The sequence below is a fragment of the Suncus etruscus genome, chromosome 13, assembly GCF_024139225.1.
Source record: "Suncus etruscus isolate mSunEtr1 chromosome 13, mSunEtr1.pri.cur, whole genome shotgun sequence".
Classification (NCBI taxonomy): domain Eukaryota; kingdom Metazoa; phylum Chordata; class Mammalia; order Eulipotyphla; family Soricidae; genus Suncus; species Suncus etruscus.
In genome coordinates, this window is record NC_064860.1 from 64678812 (window position 1) to 64699579 (window position 20768).

At 32.0% G+C, this 20768-nt stretch overlaps 1 protein-coding gene across 1 annotated transcript in view; it reads left to right on the forward strand.

Moving 5' to 3' along the window:
• ROBO2 (roundabout guidance receptor 2) overlaps positions 1-20768 on the forward strand; it is a 1375087-nt gene that overhangs the window by 1300036 nt on the left and 54283 nt on the right. The window contains exons 17-19 of the mRNA XM_049785493.1: positions 5094-5276; positions 15226-15268; positions 16741-16868. Of these exons, the coding sequence (XP_049641450.1) occupies positions 5094-5276; positions 15226-15268; positions 16741-16868 (354 nt within the window). The remainder of the gene's footprint in view (positions 1-5093; positions 5277-15225; positions 15269-16740; positions 16869-20768) is intronic.

A 20768-nucleotide genomic window follows, 5' to 3' on the forward strand; every position in this document is an offset into this window, starting at 1 on the left:
TATTCAGGAGCCGGCATGGTGGCGCTAGAGGTAAGGTGTCTGCCTTGCCAGTGCTAGCCTAGGGCAGACCGCGGTTTGATCCCCTGGCGTCCCATATGGTCCCCTAAGCCAGGAGTGACTTCTGAGCACATAGCCAGGAATAACCACTGAGCGTCACTGGGTGTGGCCCAAAAACCAAAAAAAAAAAAAAAAGATTTATTTATACATTTAGGGTACATGATCTTTGTCCTATACTAATATTACCATATAATGGTATTTTATTTTTTTCAATTAATAACATTACTGGGAATAGTTTACCATATATAGTTATAATGTATATTATAGTATAAATGTGTATATTTTTTGTTCATATAATTTTCCTTTTATTTTGGCTCATACAACATGTGCTCAGTGCTTCCCCTAGTTTTTTGCACAGTGGTCATTCCTAGTAATGCTTGATAAAACTGTTCGTCTATGGTAGAGCATTGAATCAGAGTTGGCCACATATAAAGCAAGCACCTTAAGCCTTTTACTATTTTCAGCCCTATGTCTATATGTTTTGTTTGATTTATTTTCTTTCACTTTTCTTAAAGTGCTCACACTTTGTAATTATGTCTTCTGGGTGAATTTCATTTTGCATGTGTCATTTTATTTCATAAAAAGATTTTGTAGGGGCCGGCATGGTGGCACTAGAGGTAAGGTGTTTGCCTTGCCTGCGCTAGCCTAGGATGGACCGCGGTTCTATCCCCCGGCGTCCCATATGGTCCCCCAAGCCAGGAGCGACTTCTGAGCACATAGCCCGGAGTAACACCTAAGCGTCACCGGGTGTGGCCCAAAAACCAAAAAAAAAAAAAAAAAGATTTTGTATTCTGAAATTTTAATATTAGTACACTAATATTTTACATTTGCTTTGTGTGAGTACTTTTACCCATTCTTTAATTATAGGACTTATTTTCTGTATTTAATGTGAAATATTAGATTACTTTGTTACTAAGTAAATATCCTCATAATTAAGAATTGAGAACTTTATGTCAATAAAGTCCAATTACTTTATTTGAAACCAAATGGAAATAAATTAGCTCCTATAATTTAGAGAGTACTGGAATCCTTTCTTTTATTTCTTTGTTTCTTTGTTTTCCTTTTGGGGCCCACCCAACTATGCTCTGGTTTACTCCTGGTTCTCTGATAAGAGATCATTCCTGGTGGGCTGGCAGGACAATAAGGGTGCAAACATCTAATGTGAATGTCCATATTCAAGGCAAACCCATAACCAATATACTATTAAATCCAGTTTCCCAAAGTATTGAAAGCCTTTAAAGTGGTCGATGAAAACATTCATTTCAAGTATAATGCAATTATTTTACTTTCTCTATGACATAAAAATAACCTAATAATTATCTTTATTTCTCCTATTTAATATTTATGCAATATTTACTATATTTTCAGATAATAAAATTGTGACACTTGAATCAAGCTCACATACATACACATGAATGCACATTTTGACTCAGAGAACGATTATTTGTCATCAAGATATTTACTTCTTTTTAATACCTATTGTTCTATTAAAGAAACCTTTAATGGTTTCTTTAAATTATCCCTGCTTGTCTACCTAAACATCTTGTCTGATAGCCTTATCTACATGAGTATATTACTTAGTTGAGAGGTAATTCTGTGATGGTTAATCACCTTTCTGTTTAATTTGTTTTTCCTTTATTGTCTATCCAGTACTGGGGAAAGTGCTTGAAGTGACTCAGGTCTATCTTATTACCCCTTAGTATTAATTAAATTATTTTTTATATCTGATACATTTATGCTTGATAAATTTAGATATGTCTACGCTACACTACGTATTATTTTTATTGTATCCAAGTAAATAACATTGTTATCGTTAATGTATATTTTAAATTACCATATATATGCCTAAGTGTATTGGTTTTTATTTGTTTTATTTCTGTTTTGGGGACACACATGGTGGTATTCAGCAGTCACTCCTGTCTCTGTGCTCAGAAATTGCTCCTAGTAGGCTTGGGGTACCATATAGGATGTAGGAGATTGAATCTAGTTTAGTCCTAGGTCAGCCACGAGCAAGGCAAATGCCCTACCCGCAGTGTATTGCTCCTGCCACTTAAGTGTGTGTGTATGTGTGTGCTTAATTTCCACTAAATTGATTTTTACACAAGGCTGTCATAGTTGTTTTTTATTTTCTTACACACAAAATGTGATCAAATATATTTCAGATATAAATATTAAATAATATGTCATAGCATATTTACATTGAATGTATTTTCAGCGGTCATACTAATCTTATATTTATTGTCTCCTAATCTTTTGCCATTTCACATTTACCTTACATAGTTGATAATTATGTATAACAGCTGCACATTTTCACAGTAATAGAAACAATTGAATCTGATGTGACAAATTAATTTTTATTCCAACAAAATTGGTTTTGTTCTTCATTACCCTCCAATGGGAAAAGGACATTATATATCATTATATATATCATCAGCAAGGACAATAGAACATTATAGGTCACAAACATTCATTGGATATGCTCTAATTATTCTAACTGACAGTATTGTTTCAAAAATATCAGCAGCATAAGAGATAACCATGCCTCTTAAGTAATATAAATATTGTGTTGCATTAAATAGGATATTTGTAACCTTTTGCACAGAATGAAGTATAATTTTGCCCTATTTTTTCTGTGATGTGTATTTCCTTTTTTAATTACTAGTAGTTAAAAACACCATATATAAGTTCTATTTAAAATATAAGATAGTTTTATTTTTAAATATTTAAATGTATAATATTAAGGACTAACAATATATTTAAGCACCATGATTACAAGCATATTTGTAGTTGGGTTTCAGTTATAAACAGAATACTCCCCTTCACCAGTGCAACATTCCAACCACCAATGCCCCTCTTCTTCACACCTCTGCCAGTATTTGTGACAAATATTCTATTTCTCTCATTTTTTAACATTAAAGGACCAACAATATAAAAATAAGCTAGGTTCAACATATTAGTAAAACTGCCTTTTTATTCTGGAATTTAATATAAAACCTATTTCGAAATGAAATATATATATATAAGAAAATACTAGTAACTATAAAAAGTAAGTTTTAGAAGTAATGTATTATATAATTATACATGATCCAGGCCTGCTTCCAGAAATTAACACATGTAAAATATATATTAAAATCACCACTAAACATCAAATTCTATCCTTCATAGCAGATATCCCTATTATTCTGGTTTATTCTCACTATACACTTCACTTCTTGTTAGTTTTATAGTATAAAAGTTTATTTTAATTTATTATGATACATACTGTATATCAGTAAATGCATATATTTATATTTATTAATTCAATGTAAGTTGTTTTCATAATTATTATAATTTTCATTCCTTTGAGAAGATTATAGAATGTCTAAGTTCTTTGGTAAAATATAAAAGATTATATGAATTTTTGTTTATGTTTGTTAGTGTGAAAGTATTTTTATTTTCAAAAACATTGGTTCTTGAGAATAGTATGAAATATGTGCATACAAAATGTCAATGCTCCAGAAATTAAAGTTTAATGTACAGTCAAAGTAATTGAGTCTAGGTCCTGATGACATTCTATCACTTGATGCTCAGACTAGTGTATGACAATGTAAGTCATGTACCTAGCCCTTTGAACCTTCTCTATATAATGGCCTTGTCCCACTATGTTTCACATCCAGTGTTCTCATTCTTAGTGAAAAAAAAATGCAGTAAACCACATGTGTCCTCTTGCTGGGATTTATGCTCTGTTTCTGTACCACTCAACTATATCTAAAATTTTTGTATTTCTAAACTTACTTTTCTCCAACTAAGGAGAAAACATACATAGCCACCATGCATAGCCACCATCTGTCTGAGAACTGTAGTAAGAGAGAGAAAGAGAGAGCTTTGTCTAATGGTGCTTCTCTTTTGCTAGAAAAGTATAATTAACTTATTAATTAGGTCATGGATGAGAGAAATAGTATAGCATGTAAGGCCTTTTCCTTGCATGTGGCTGACCTGTATTTGATCCCTAATATTTAAATTTTCACATTGTCCCATGGGCCTACAATGAGAGATCCCTGACCACAGAGCCAGGGCTAAGCACTGAACACTACCAGGTGTGGCATAAAAAATGAAGGAAAAGAAAAAAAAAAGAAAAGAAAAAAGGAGAGAAGGAAAGAAAGGAAGGAAGGAAAGAAAGAAGAAAAAAGAAAGAAAAAAAGAAAGAAAAAAAGAAAGAAAGAGAGAAAGAAAGGTGAAGAAAGAAAGAAAGTAGAAAGAAAGAGAGAAAGAAAGAAAGAAAGAAAGAAAGAAAGAAAGAAAGAAAGAAAGAAAGAAAGAAAGAAAGAAAGAAAGAGAGAGAGAGAGAGAGAGAGAAGAGAGAGAGAGAGAGAAAGAAAGAAAGAAAGAAAGAAAGAAAGAAAGAAAGAAAGAAAGAAAGAAAGAAAGAAAGAAAGAAAGAAAGAAAGAAAGAAAGAAAGAAAGAAAGAAAGAAAGAAAAAGGAAGGAAGGAAGGAAGGAAGGAAGGAAGGAAGGAAGGAAGGAAGGAAGGAAGGAAGGAAGGAAGGAAGGAAGGAAGGAAGGAAGGAAGGGAGAAAGCAGAAGAATAGATCTAGTTCATCTGTCTCCACAATTCTAATTCACTTAACATTCACATTCATTTAAATGTGAATTAACATTTAAATCTGGATTCTGTTACAGAAGGAAATACAACTTGCAAATATACTACACTAAATATTATAGGGTGCTTTTGTTACCAGACTATATAAAAATTTGATTTACCTAATCAGAAAAGTTGCTGTTATTTGAATCTCTAGAACTTCAATTTATTTAAAAGCAGATTTGCATCTAACCACAGTATAACAAAACACAAGGGAGCAAAGTTTTTAATCAGATTTCAAACTCATAATTTGATTCTTCTTCTGTGAATTACAAGATATGCATATCCTAACTGTGAAAAGCACATGACTGCCTTCAAATAAACTTACTAATTTTCACTTGCTTTGTTCCATCGTGTTTGTTTTCTTGTGTTTATTTTTATATTAGTCTTTAATTCAAACACTTTTTTTTTCTCCTAGGAGGACGTAATGAAGTTGTCATTACTGAAAATAATAACAGCATAACTGAACAAATCACTGATGTTGTGAAGCAGCCAGCCTTTATCGCTGGTATTGGTGGTGCCTGTTGGGTAATTTTGATGGGTTTTAGCATCTGGTTGTATTGGCGAAGAAAGAAGAGAAAGGGACTCAGTAATTATGCTGGTAAGAAAATATTTCCACCTAAAAAAAACTTTTGTTTTATCATTAGGGTTGTGATAAAATGGAAAAAAAACTATAAGAGAAAAAATGGTACAGAAAAATAAGTGAATAAATAATTTTGACTTATTTTAAGCATCTTCTTTCTAAGTCATACTATAATTAACCTTATCAAATGCATTTGCTTTCAACTATATTATCTTAGCCCCATGAGATTAACATTTTTGCTTGTATATGCAATGGATACACACTAATATAATCTTAATTTTTTTAGAAACTTTTTTGGGGGCCACATCCAGTGACACTCAGGGGTTACTCTTGGCTATATACTCAAAAATCACTCCTTGCTAGGGGGACCATCCGGGATGCCGGGGATTAAACCAGATCCCTCCTGGACCTGCTACATGCAAGGCAAATGCCCTGCCGCTGTAGCATATCTCTGGCCCCTTATTTTTAGAATTTTTAAAAGACACATACACACATACACATAGACTTTATATTTTACATGTTATAATTAACTGAGAAGTGAATTTAAATTAAATCACTATTAAATTGCTCAGGGGAAAAAAGGATTAGGATATAACTTTCTAGTATTTCAATAAACCATCAGCAATTTAAAAAAAAAAATGGCTCTTCTATGGGGCCGGGCGAATAGCACAGCAGCAGGGCATTTGCTTTGCCTGCAGCCAACCTGGGATAGATCTGGGTTCAATCCCCAGTATCACATATGTTCCCTGAACTTGCCAGAAGCGATTTCTGAGCACAGAGCCAGGAGTAACCATTGAGCACCACCAGGTGTGGCCCCACTCCTATTAGAAAAGCTCTTCTGGATAATGTTGAAAACAAATTTAAACTCTCAAGCAGATTCCATGACCATTTAGGAAAGAATTATGTGATGTCTATTAACATAAACAAGATCTCTGTTTCAAGGTGAAAATACCAGTATATTCCAAAGAAAAGTAAAAGAAAATTAATTCAGAAGAAAAAAAACTACCCCTCATGATTAGTTGTTTATAAAATGTTCTTTCTTAGAATACAATATTGTTTTTCAAGAATATCCAAAATGGTGGCCTTCAGTATATTTCTGCATCTTACAAAGAAATGAGTAAACATAGAGGGGAAAAAAAGAAATTGGAATGAGAAGCAAAAAGCAATGGAAAGTAAAAAAAAAAAAAAGATGTCAATACTGAAATTTAATGTTCCAATATTTAATTGCAATTCATTTCTTTTTGAAGAGTGGAGGGGGCATATTCAAAAGCATACGCATGAGACCTTAGGCCCAACCTGCAATTTTCTGCAAACTGAACCTTTCATGGGTTGCTTCTCTGTCCATGCATTGTTGGTGAGCCCCAGGCCAAATCATTGCAATATTTAGGATCCTCCAGAGCTGAATGCATAAAAGGGGCCAAGGGGCCACTAAAACTGCACCCAGCATTGGATTGGCCAGACTAGGCCAGACCTATAGTCTCCAGGTTCTAAAGCAATTAATTTTCATTACTTTCATTATCCACTACAATCAGGAAAACAAGTTACCTCTCAAATGTTCACACTTTCAGAATTTACAAGGGAGAAAATTTACTTTATAATCACCTGACATGTACTTAGAAAGGTTGAGATATTTTATCTCATCTTTTTATTTCTAATTTCTAAGGATAAGAATCATACCTATCCTTGGAAGTGATTTTTGAGAAAGATTTTGTTGTTAAGCCTTTAAGCGAAGGTATATAGCTGATAATTTTCTAAATTGCTGGGTTGTTAAGTAATGGAATATATAAGGAATAGCACTAATTGTATTATCCTGCTTGTTAACTTATAGCAGATGGTAATTTGATTATGCTATTGTGGTTCCTGCTATATCTTACAAAAATAGTTTATTAGTTACTAGTTCAAGTTATAAGTACCCAGACTCGACAAAATAGCATAGCATATCCATTAAATTGGAGGATTTCATGTTTTGTAAGCTGATATCCATTCATTCCCTAATGATTGTAACCCACCTGCTTTCTTGGGCCTTGTACTCTTACTTCTGTAGCATAATACTGAGGTTTTCTCCACAAAAGAGAGGTGATAGCAAACACTCAGTGTTAGATTTTTTTAACATGACTAAAATGTTCATGTACTATTTTAAAGTCCCCTACTTTTATTCTGATGGTATTGTTCATCAAAATTCCATGCTACATTTTTTTCTCTGTGGCACATTCAGAGCAATCATACAAAACATAAATAACTGATTTAACTGAAACAATGTTTTGTGATTTATTTTCCTTTTTCTTTCGATTTGGGAAAAATAGTAAGATTGACTATGCAAATGAATTTAGTGTAAAGTTCTTCAGTAGTCACATTTCAGATGTTACATTTTTATCTTTCTACACTCACTCCTTGAAAATTAGTAGGCCTGGGTTTTGATAAAATCATGTCTGACTTATTGGCCCCCATTCTTTCTTTTAAAACAGCAGTTCTCTGCAAAACCGAGGTATTTAATTTGAAAATATCTGTTGGTCTTTGATCTTGACAAGAAAGGTACATTTTCTATTATCATTCCTCATTGTGATTGATATCCATCTGCTTGTAAAAGAACTGCTAACTCAGAAGGTGTTATGCCCTTCAAATATACTGGAATCAGGCCAAGTCAGAGAGAAGCCTTTCAAACCTTTAGACTTAATTGATATATTGCTAACTCTCAGAATGGTTTCACCTTTAGCTAATAATTTACCTTCTAGCTAGTACTGTACTTTTCTCCTAAGTAAAAAACACATGACAATCCAAACCAGAGATACCTACAATTTCATATATGACTTGGAGATATATTGTACACATTTTTCTCCATAAATTTCTCATCCTATACCTTTGAATTTTTTATAGTTTTGTTCTTCTTTAACTTGAGAGCAAAAATATATAGTTCAGTAATGTGATCAGATAAAATGCTTATTCATATAAAGCTTTCTATTTAGTGCTTACTTAATTTTGTTTTTAATCAAATTTTATTTTCTAATCTTTGGAATACTATTTGGAGTTATACATTTGCTTTTCTAATGTTTCTAAACCTCATCACACTATGAATATTCATTCATTCATTCATTCATTCATTTATTTATTTATTTATCTTGGTTTTTTGGGTCACATCCGGCAATGCTTAGGGGTTACTCCTGGCCCTATACTCAGAAATTGCTCCTGGCAGGCTCAGGTTATCATATGGGATGCCGGGATTCAAACCACCATTCTTCTGCATGCAAGGCAAATGCTCTATCTCCATGTTATTTCTTCGGCCCCACACTATGAATATTTAAATAGAAATGATTATTAAAAATTTTTCTTATCGTGTTTAAATTTCAAATGTTGCATACATATTTTATTTTCCTGAAAGTATATTATACATTTATAATTCTCTTGTTTGGACTCTGCTAATTTATATTCCTCCAAGTGTATTATACTTTTATAATTCTTCTGTTTGGGCTCTGTTTTTATTTGTGTTTATAAAATTTTATATGGGAATTTTAGGAATTTAACAATTATAATGACCAAAACCCAGTAAAGTGAATACAAAGTGAGTTTTCTTATGAGACAAACCACATTTTATAATTTTACAACTATAATTTTAATGAATTTTATTTAATTATACAGTAGTATATTTGATTCATAATTTTACTACTATAATTTTTACTATATATATTACTTTATAGTAATGTTTAAAATATAGATATTGTGGTAGGGTGTTTGCCTTGCATGGAGCGGGTCCAGGATGGACGATGTTCCACACCCCATATGATCTGCCAAGCCAGGAGTGATTTCTAAGCGCATAGCCAGGAGTAACCCCTGAGCATCAATAGGTGTGGCCCAAAAACCTAAAAAAGAAAGAAAAAAAAGAAAAAAAATGACATGCATGGCACCCCTTCGCTAACAGTAGTGCAAACCATAGTGGGGGGAAGGAGAGAGAGAGGGAGAGAGAGGGGGAAGAGACAGACAGACAGACAGACAGACAGACAGAAACTTCAAACTATAGTTAAAGGTATTAGACCTTTATTTCAATATGAAGTTTTACAAAGGGGCTGGAGACATATCACAGTGGTAGGGCATTTGCATGTAGCCGATCCAACAGAAGTGGTTCGAATCCTGGCATCCCATATGGTCCCCGTGCCTGCCAGGAGCGATTTTTGAACACAGAGCCAGGAGTAACCCCTGAGTACCACTGGGTGTGACCTCAAAACGAAACAAAACAAAAAAATTAATTTATAAAAGGGTATTTCATTTATTTTAAACATAAGTTTAAAAATTATTATTTTAGAATATACTTAAATATTTCATGGAGTTTTTAATATATTTTATATTCATATATTAAATATATGAATATATTAAAAGACATACAGCTTAATAAAGGAGGCCAAACTTAAATAGAATTGCAAAGCATTGGAAATATTTTTACAAAATTCCGTATTTCCTACTTTATTCCTACTCTCTTTTTAATTAACAAAGTAAGGTATAATAAAGAAGACCTTGACTTGTAGTCAGAGGAATAAGTATTTCTCTGGGTGAAATCTAACTCTAACACTGTTGTTTTTTTTTTTCTTTAACACTGTCACTGTGCATATTTGCCAATGTTATTATTGTTAGTCTGACTTTTTATGATGGAAAAATTATATTTTAGTGCTTAGAGAGAAAAGAAAATTTGCTATTCAGTATGATACAGTTTGGTAAATTATATTAACATGTTTCAGAGATCATTTGTAGATTAAAGACTTTAAAATTTGGCAACTTTAAAAATCAAATGCAAATTTAAACTTGGAGTAATTTTAGCAAAAAATTTAACTTTAAATGTTGCATATTTTTACAGTACAGGAATTGGAAATTTTTACTACAGAATATTACTAATTTCCTATTTTGCTTAGTTACACTTCATGTAATAAATCCTTAAAATCTTTTAAGTTCTTCAAACATATCATGAATTTGTATGATGATATAAAACAGGGCAAGTTAACGCCATATCTCATGTCCTATATGAAGTTATTTTATAATTTTCTAGAATAACACAATCCTATTTGCCTTAATTTTGTTAAAAATTAAATATAGGTTTGTCAACATATATGAAATTCATGTCTTTCAAAATAATTCACAACCTGAGTTATTATAAAATGAAATAGAATGGACAATTTGGGCAGAAAATACAGAAATATTTAGTTCATTTTTAAACAATTTTAAATTTTAAAACAATTTTAAAACAATTTTTATTATATATTACAGTTATATGTATTACTATTACTATTATATGTTACTATTTACATATAGTATTTGTGAATATAGTAATCAACAACTTGTGTTTTAAAATGCTATAAAAACTTTATGATATGCAAAATATTTAGATATTTATAAATCAGCATGTTCCCTTTCTCATGGAATCTACCTGTTTTCAAACTTACATTTTTTATTTTTTTCTATTCAGAAATTAAGTGACAACTTTTACTGACAACTTTTTAACTTTTAAAGGGCAAGTTTTAGTTTCTGAGAATTGAAAGATTTAAGAAATTCAGTGTACGCAAACAATTTAATGAGTGAGCACATTATGAAATGCTAAACATTTCATGCATAGGTTTTTAAATCGGTGAAATAGAAATCATTTGACCAAATTATACAAAGTCAGCTAGAAGATATGATGGAATTTTTGTACTCTGATTATCTGAGCTGAGTTATTGCTTATTAAAAGAGGATTAATCTATATTCATATTTGAAAAAGAGCTTATCATGAAGGGAATGAAGTCTGGCTGCAACATTAAAGTTTCCATTTGGAGTAGAAAAATGTGGCCTGCTAGAGATAGGCACTTTGAAAGCTTCCTTACCTCAAAATGTCGATTTACCAAAGTTCTATTTCTCTTCTCCCCCAATTCTAGCAGGCATGAGATTAGGATTAATCCTGCCACCAGATAATAGTAGAGGTTCTTTGTGTATGATATAAATTTACAAAATCTCTTTGCTTTATAGATTATATAATATATGGAGATAATATATACCTATATATGGATGAATATACATTAATCTATTGAAGATATTTAGAGCAACTCCTAACATATTTTGTTGCTAGAATTTTGGGGACACTCTAATGTTTAGTTTCAGCTAAAAACTTCTATCACTGCTTCCAGATACTCTTGGTAAACACACATGTATTCCAAATTATTTCAGATAAATAAAAGTTGCTGTATTACAAAGATCAAAATCATAATTCAAATTCAACTTCTGACTACCTACTCACCCCACCTCTGTGCTTTCAGCTTCAAAATATTTGAGTATTTGTTTGAAATGAAAACTATCTGAAACAACTTTGAGTTTCCCATGGCATTTAGTTTTATGTTGCTTTCCCCCCTGCCCTTCATAAGATGTTGATTAAGAAAACACATAAGACTTGCATTTTAAGAACTCAAAAAAATTCATCTTTATTTCTAAAGTTGCTTTTTGCATTATAGTCAAATATTTTCAATCTGTAACAAATCTAAATGTCTTTTTGAAAAGGGTTAAAGGAAGCAAGAAAAATATCTTTATTCTTCTGCTGCTTTTAAAGACTATTGAAAAAATATTAAGCTAGAGTGTTTATTGGTGTACATATATACAAATTTCTACCTATACACTATACAAGTTAGTATTATAGTTACATGTTATATTTATTTTACTTTTTATTTATTATTTATTATTTATTATTATATTTTTAATGAATATATAGCTCATTATAGACAATTTTTATATATCAGTAGTCAAATGAACTTATAATGAACTTTGAAATGTTTCAATAATGAATGTAATATAAGTAATGTAGTATAAGTAGAAAATTTAAGTCTTCTGAATTCTTTGGGATTCAGAATTTTCTCTTATGGCATTTAGCACTCAACTGATGAACAGAAACCATATTATAGAAACTATATTATTACAAAAGTCTTTTAATTTATATTGATTAATTATATGTTTTCCAAATTATTATGGTAATATTTATTTTGGGGGGATTTTTTATTCGATGTTCAGAATTTACTCTGGTTCTGTGGCCATGGGTCAATTCTTGCAGTGTCCAAGAACTGTCTATGATGCCAGACACTGAACATGATTTGCTAAATGCAAAATAAGTACCTTGAGCTTTCTACTGTCACTTTTAGCCCTAACATTTACTTCCTGACTTTTCATGAGTAGATGGCTTAGTGGCACACATATATGTATGATGTTATACAATAAATATTTAAACATTCTCACCTATTTCCATTAATAATTTCATATTCTAAAACTGAAAACTATTTTTCACTTCCCCATTTGCATTTCCCAACTACTGTTTGACTTTCTGGATCTCTAATTTTTCTACTTTAAGTATCTCATATAAATTGATTCATATGTAGTTTTCTTTCTTTGTGACTGGCTTATCTCATACAGCATGGATCTAGGTTTCAGCATGTCAATCTTGTTCCTTTTTAAGGTTAAGTTATATATGCCATTACTATACCTTTTTACTTATCAAAAACTTGCATTTAATCAGTGTTTAAATTACTGATATAAAAGTTTGTGTGTGCCTATATCTTTGATTGCTCTTATTTATTTATTTATTTATTTCAGGTGTTTTAGATTTACACCCAAATATAGAATTTCTGGATCACACAATATTTATATTTTAAATTAAGTTTTTATATAGTTTTAAATATATATTTTTCAACATAGTTCTGCCATTTCACAATAGTTCAAATTTCACAGGGCTTCCATTCCCCCCCACCCCTTCTTCTTCCCAGTGCATGTTACTTTATAATTTTTGTTTTCGTTTTTTTGGTTTTTGTTTTTTTGGTTTTTCGGCTACACCCATTTGATGCTTAGGGGTTACTCCTGGCTAAGCACTCAGAAATTGCCCCTGGCTTGGGGGGACTATATGGGACACCGGGGGATCGAACCGCGGTCCTTTCTTGGCTAGCGCTTGCAAGGCAGACACCTTACCTCTAGCGCCACCTCGCCGGCCCCGTTAATTTATAATTTTAACAGTAGCCAAGCTAAAGAACACAAACATACCTTTGTATTTTGATTTGCCTTTCCCTGGTGTTTATATTTTTATTTCCTTGTTGATCATTTGAATTTCTTTTTAATGATACTAGTTTAAATCATAATAGTTTAAAATTGATAATATATTAATAATTTACCATTGGTTAGTATATAAAACTTTAATATAACTCAATTTTTTATGGTGCTTTAATTCTCCTTTATTTTATAAGTATTATTGTTCTGGTTACAGAAAATTAGTGAAAGGGTAAGGAGATCATGTAAATTAAGATTTCTCGGGACTAGAGTGATAGCATAGGGGTAGGGTGTTTGCCTTGCATGCAGAAGACCTGGGATTGAACCGGGTTATCCCCGGAGCCCCATATAAGTCCCATATGGTTCCAGGATCCTGCCATGAGCAATTTCTGAGAGCAGAGCCAGGAATAATCCCTGAGCCTTCCCGAGTGTAGCTCAAAAACCAAAACCAACAACCAAACCAAAAAAAAAAAAAAGATTTCTTTACAGAGCCATAAAGAGCACATTTTCAGTGCCTGTCATTAACATAGTCACAACGACAATTCATAGCATTTTTGTAAATTTATTGAGTGAAATCATCATGTAATTGTCAGAATGATGATCTTACAACCCATAAACTTTTCAACAATTTTGTCTGTGCTTTTTTAGTTGAGTCATTTTGTCAATGTTTGTGTGTTTTTTTTTTCACTGTGGGGGCACATCTGGCAGTGTTGGCACTTATGCCTGACTTTATGTTTAGGGATTCCCTACACCATATGGGTGCCAAGAATTGAACCCAAATTAGCACATGCAAGGCAAATGCCCTATAACCTATACTGTTGCTCAGGCTCCTGTCTGTCTTTCCTTCAAATATTTCTATTTTAGATGGAGGCAAGACTAAGGGCTTACATATTTTAAGATAAAATGTTACTGCACCATATCTATTTCCAAAGTGCCAATATTCCCTTATCCAAATCCAAGGTGATGTTAAAATTTAATGCAAATTAAAATGAAACTATTTTGTGAGACTTATCTTAGTAACTATGAATGTTCACACTGGGCTTCAAAAACATACAGTAACTTTGAGTGAAATTTTGCAAATGCTTTTTGAAGTATGCGATATATTACCTTTCTCAACATGGAAATATTTTGAACTCAATATATTTGGCCTAAAAGATATTTGGGTAAGGGATGATAGTTCTATACTGGTACTGATATAAACTTATAATTTTCATCCATTCCTTGAAGCCCATTATCTTGTTAGTTTTGTAATATGGAATCAGATAAAAAGTTTATTCTACAGCTATGGCATTACTGCATGCCTGGTTCTTCTAGCTTGTTATAATAGTTCTATAAACACTACAGACTATTGTTGTGTAAGATTTTAAGATTTAATTTTTAAGTAATTTGCATGATTTTAGTTGTATTAATCCTACTGTTTGTAGTGGTTATAATTGTGTCTCTTGTAACCTAATTTTTCTATATAGTGCTTATTACTATACAAAGTGGTGAAAAATAAGTCAGCCATCAATATCTGATTTTTTTCTTATTTCTTTAAAAAGATTAGCTTTACAATAATAATGCTTCAATTTGTTATTGTATGTCTTCTAATTAGATCATATGTTGAGATTTAAAAAACAGAATTTGATCATTGTCCAATATTGTGTGTCAATTTTCCAATAACACTATTATGACGATTATAACAGTTTTTGACATTCAAACACAAATTACCCTTTAACTTAATCATACATTTGGCTGAAAGAATTTTAAAATGTCTTGTTAAAGTTCTGCTTTGCTCTGGGCCAGATCACACTGCTTCTTTGACTCTGAACAATTACATTAATTATATTTTGTTAAAATTCCCAGAGGCTTCAACTCTACAGTAAGGTCCAATATGTACTTGTTATAAATTGTAATTAATATTGACTACTTGTATGCATGTGTCCTTTTTTTACAGTAACATTTCAAAGGGGAGATGGAGGACTAATGAGCAATGGAAGGTAGGCTAAAAATTCTTTTTTTATAACTTTAATTTTAACCAAGTCTGGGGAAACTCTACTGTAAAAGACTATTATTGTAATAAATGATCACTTATAAGTCTGAGAATTCTGGGAGGAATTAAATGGCTTACCACAAGATTTAATGATCTATCTGTTGTGCACTTTAGAGGAATCAAGTCCAGATGTTTCATATCTCCCAGATGCCCCTGAAGAAATTAGTAGTAAATATCACAAGGAATGTGTTCATTTGTTAGCAGGATGTTTATTGCATTAATTAGACATTAGCAAATGAAGTTGCTGTTGTTTAAGACTCCTTATTGGCTCTCACTAAATTGCTGTGAGTGAACAATTACATATAATCGATCACAAAGTAAATGATTCATGGATGATGAATAGGCCATAGATTGATAGGACTGGATTCCACAACTTTAGATACTCAATTGAAATTGATAAAAGCTGATAACCAACCCATACATCCTCATCTATTTTTCCTTTGCCAATATGGAGATTGTAATTAGGCTCTGGTAATAACTTCCAATCTCCCATTTAATCAATATCTTAGTAAAAACGAGATTAGGTCTAATGAGAGCTAGTGGATGTAGCATAAAAGTGGTTGGATTTTTTTTTTATTTCAGTTTCCATAGAAACATGTTTCTCTTAGGGATTCAACGAGAACGGGTCTATCAAAAAAGAAAAGTACAATGATTATAGATGTGGCTTTTTCTTTGTAAATATGCTAATCATTTGGAAAGGAGTCAAAAATTCTATCTCTATATTAAATATAGGATTTTATGAATTATGATGCAAAGAAAGTTTTTCTGATAGACAGTACTCAGATACTAGATCAGATCTACTTTTAATCACTTTAATAAAAATAACCCTAATATTTAGCACTTTAGAGAGCTTAGAAATAATCTGTCATTGTAATAGTATAAATACTGTACATAAGTTTTTGCTCTAAGCCAAGCAGGATGCTCATTACAGGGATGGTGCTGCAGTGATATATGTATATATGTATTTATATATGTATGTATATATGTATCACTCATATATATGGCATTTATATGTATAGTGCCTGAAGGAATCCAAGAAACAATAACCTAAAGTCATGGAAATGACTGATATTGAGCAGTCACTCTGAGCAATTTTTCCCTTCCAGATATCATTTATCATCACTTCTTGTTTGGGGATTCTTTTATACTACTGATTCTTTCCAATTTCAGGGTAGATGACTAATTCCTGTGGTGTCAGCAGAATCCCCGGCAGAAGAACTCCCTTGTTTCTGCTGACAGGGTTGATCTATATATAGTCTTAACAAACTGTTGATGTTCTGTAAATTTTGACAGCCTACACATTTTATTTTAAAGTGAATTCACATCTTAAAATGCTTTAATCTATTTTAGTGCATAAAGATAGGTACTCTAATATCTTATTAGTATCATTGATCAATTTCTTTTTAATTTCTGTTTTAGCCGCCCAGGTCTTTTAAATGCCGGTGATCCTAGTTATCCTTGGCTTGCTGATTCATGGCCAGCGACAAGCTTGCCAGTCAATAATAGCAATAGTGGCCCAAATGAGATTGGAAATTTTGGGCGTGGAGGTATGTAGTAGTTTTCAAAGTTGGATTTGTTATGTTCCTTGTACTTTCTATATATTTTATACATATATGTAAAACAAAGGATGTTTCCATAATTAAAATTACATTGGCACTTATTCTGCAATATCATATTCTCTATATTTCATTATAGAAATTTTGTGTCGGTTTTCCTTAGTAAAAGTATATAAAGTCGCCATTATGGAAGACTAACCAAGAAGGTAAATATTTCAAATAACTTTGTTGTTTTGAACATTATTACTTGGGTCCGAATCGGTGGTGCAAGTAATAGGGCATTTGCCTTGCATGCACTAACCTAGGATGTACTGTGGTTTGATCCCCCAGCATCCCAGTTGGCCTCCCCAAGCCAGGAACAATTTCTGAGTGCATAGCTAGGAGTAACCCCTGAGCATCACTGGGTGTGGCCCAAAATGCAAAAAATGCAAAAAAAAAGAATATTATTACAATACTATCAATACTCTAACCAGGAACAATAGTGTTTTTATGATTTTTAATTTATTTTATGATATTTATAATTATTACATAAATATTAACTAGTAATGTTCTATAGTACAATGATAGATAATATGTATATTGTATTAATAGCAAGATATATGTCCCTTATCCTAATATATAATAACTAGTCATTTAATAAGTATTTTGAAGAAATTTCCTTCAAATCAACAACTTTAAACTGGAATCTCTTATAATACCAAAAGTGTTCTTAGTAGGAGATATAATTTAGCCCCCCAAATTTGATGTTGGTCCTTTATAAGGAGATGGAATTGCACCTACTACATATAAACACCATCTTGTTTTCCTCAAATTCTCTTCCAGTCAATAAGAAAGTGGGGGTGCTAAAGAAAGATGGTAATAGAGAAACCTCTGGACCCAGGGATTAGTTTAATAGATATACAAGCATTTTTTTTATTGGCAAAAGTCTGTAGAAAATAAGTAAATTTCAGTTGTCTTCCCAGTATCTTTTGCTCAATGAATAAAGGTGCTGGGGATGGGGCACATCTGACTGTCTCAGGGCTTACTCTTGGCTCTGTGCTTAGGAATTACTTCTGATAGTGCTCAAGGAAACATATGCTATCTAGGGATCAAAATGGGGTCATCAATACTCAAGGCAAGCATTTTATACCTCTGCTATCTCCCTGAACTCTCTCGTTAATGTTTTATATATGTATACTTACCATCTGGTGTCAAAATATTTTTAAATGGAATGACATTTAACTTGATATTTAAAAGAGATAGTCAAAAGTTTGAAAAGCCAGAAAATAAACTACTTATTCTTTTTTTTTTTTTTTTGGTTACACCAGGAGATACTCTTTACTTTGTGCTCAAGTGTTAGTACTTGCCATGGTTGTGGGACCATGTAGTGCTGAGGATTGAACTTGGCTTCTCACATATAACACATACACTTTGATTCATTGAGCTATTATTCTGGCCTCTAATTCGTTCTTCTTTAAGTTTGACAAATGAGAGAAGTTTATTTATATGAGAAATGAGTTAATTTTTTTAATTATTTGAATATAAAGTGCAAGGTGCTATAATGAAGAAGAATTAGAAATCATGTGTAAAATGTCTCAGAATTTTTGGACATTTTGGGGGTGTCTTTTGTTTTGTTTTTAGTTTGTTCTTTTTGTATTGAGTACCCAGTGGTACTTAAAGGCTGACTATACTATCCAACAGGGAAAGAAATTCTACTTCTAAAGCTGTGTGTATATTTTATTCTACAGTAAGAAAAGTAATATTATCTAACTGTGTTTTTATATTTTTAAATAGTTCAATGCAAAATCATTACAAAAGCCATAGTTAATATGACTTAAAATTTTAATCTAAAACTTTGAATTACCTCAGATTATCATTTAGGTAGATGGCTATTCATGTAAGAGCAATTTGTCTAGCCATTAAATTTTTACCAGGGGGGAAATTTGTAAGATGGTAGGAATAAGACTCTGAAACATATTCTAATGAAGAATATTTTTTAAAATAATTTACAGATAATTATATATTACTTTTAGACTGGTAATATTGCTTAGCGGTCAGGTTTATGTCTTGCATTTATGTAGTATAGGGTTGGTTCTCTGGCACTAAATGATAAAGAGAGAAAATGAACAAGATTAAACATTACAGAGACCGTAGTGATAGCACAGTGTGTAGGGCATTTCCTTGCATGCAACCAACCCGGGTTCTATCCTCACCATCCCACATTCTCTTTTGAGCTTGCCAGGAGTGATGTCTGAAGGCAGACGCCAGGAGTAACCCTTGAGCACTACTTGGTGTGAACCTAAACAAACAACCAGAAAATTTACTATTTACCATGAAATATGCTTCTTCATAAACAAATTTTCTAATTACTTTTTAAAAAACAATTTAGGAGTTTATAAAATTGTACTTTTATACAGATTTAAGTTTCTGGGTTTTTTTGGGTTTTTTTTTTGTTTTGTTTTGTTTTTTTTTTTTTTTTTTGGTTTTTGGGCCACACCAGTGTTGCTCAGGGGTTACTCCTAGCTATGTGCTCAGAAATTGCTTCTGGCTTGGGGGACCAAATGGGACACTAGATGAAAAGATCCATGGTCTGTCCTAGGCTAGTGCAGGCAAGGCAGATGCCTTACCGTTTGCACCACCGCTCCGATCCCCAGATTTAACATTTTTAATCATCTCAGTGGTAGGCATTTACACATTTTTTAATAACAATTCCACTTCATTGCTAAACAACTAGAATAGCACCCTTTTTTTCAGATCTTTACAAATGACATGCATTTTACAATGTAAAATATTAAGTCAATTTCTTACTACTATTGCTAAACAAAATGTTTAACTTTTGAAAAAAAAACAAAAGTAAAATAATATTTGTAAAGAATCTTATCAAGGGGGCCTGCGAGGTGGCGCTAGAGGTAAGGTGTCTGCCTTGCAAGCGCTAGCCAAGGAAAGATCACAACCGCTGTTCGATCCCCCGATGTCCCATATGATCCCCCCAAGCCAGGGGCAATTTCTGAGCACTTAGCCAGAAGTAACCCCTGAGCATCAATGGGTGTGGCCTGAAAAAACAAACAAACAAACAAAAAGAATCTTATCAAGACTAGGATTTTCATGTATAAAATATCTTTAATATAAGATATAAAAAATATAGTATTAGTAATATAGTAACATTTAGTATTTATGTAATTCTATTTAATATTTATTGAATATAGTAATTTAGTATTTAGTATCTGACACTACCCACAGTTATACAGATGAGATATTGGTATATACATTTTGGAAGCTGTTTTACCAAGTTTCTTCTACTTTCTCTGTGCTGACAATGTGATTTTGCTACTGAAATAGTTAGATATTTAACTTAATATTGCAACACTAAAACTAGTTGGATAAGTTTTTTAACAAAGAAATCAAGAAAGGTGATATAAAATGTGACTTACTGAGCATGAACCATTAAAGTATACTTTATACCTAAGTTTACTTTAACTCTATCTAATTAAACTAATGTTATAGGATGAAATTGATTCACTTAGTATCTCTCCTCTGACAAGAAAAAAAAATAAGAGCTCAAGAGAGGAGGCAATTCTGAGTTAAAAGCATCATGTAAAGATAATTCAGCACACCAAAATGTTAAATGGACTGATTGATATTCAGTGTTGTTCCTGAAGTTTAATTTTACTATTGCTGTATTACAAGCTACAACTCTAATTCTCTACTTCGAAGAGTTGGTGGCATAAATTAAATGCCCTGATCACTCAGATTGCTTTTTCTATAGCTAATTCCTTCTGTATTGTGAAAATGACTTATTCATGAACATTTTCTTTTGTTATCTAAGAAAAAAAAAGTACGTTCTCTACCAGCAGTTACACTCTATTTATGAGCTGTGAAATAAGAAAAAGGACAGGTTGAAATCTCAGGAAC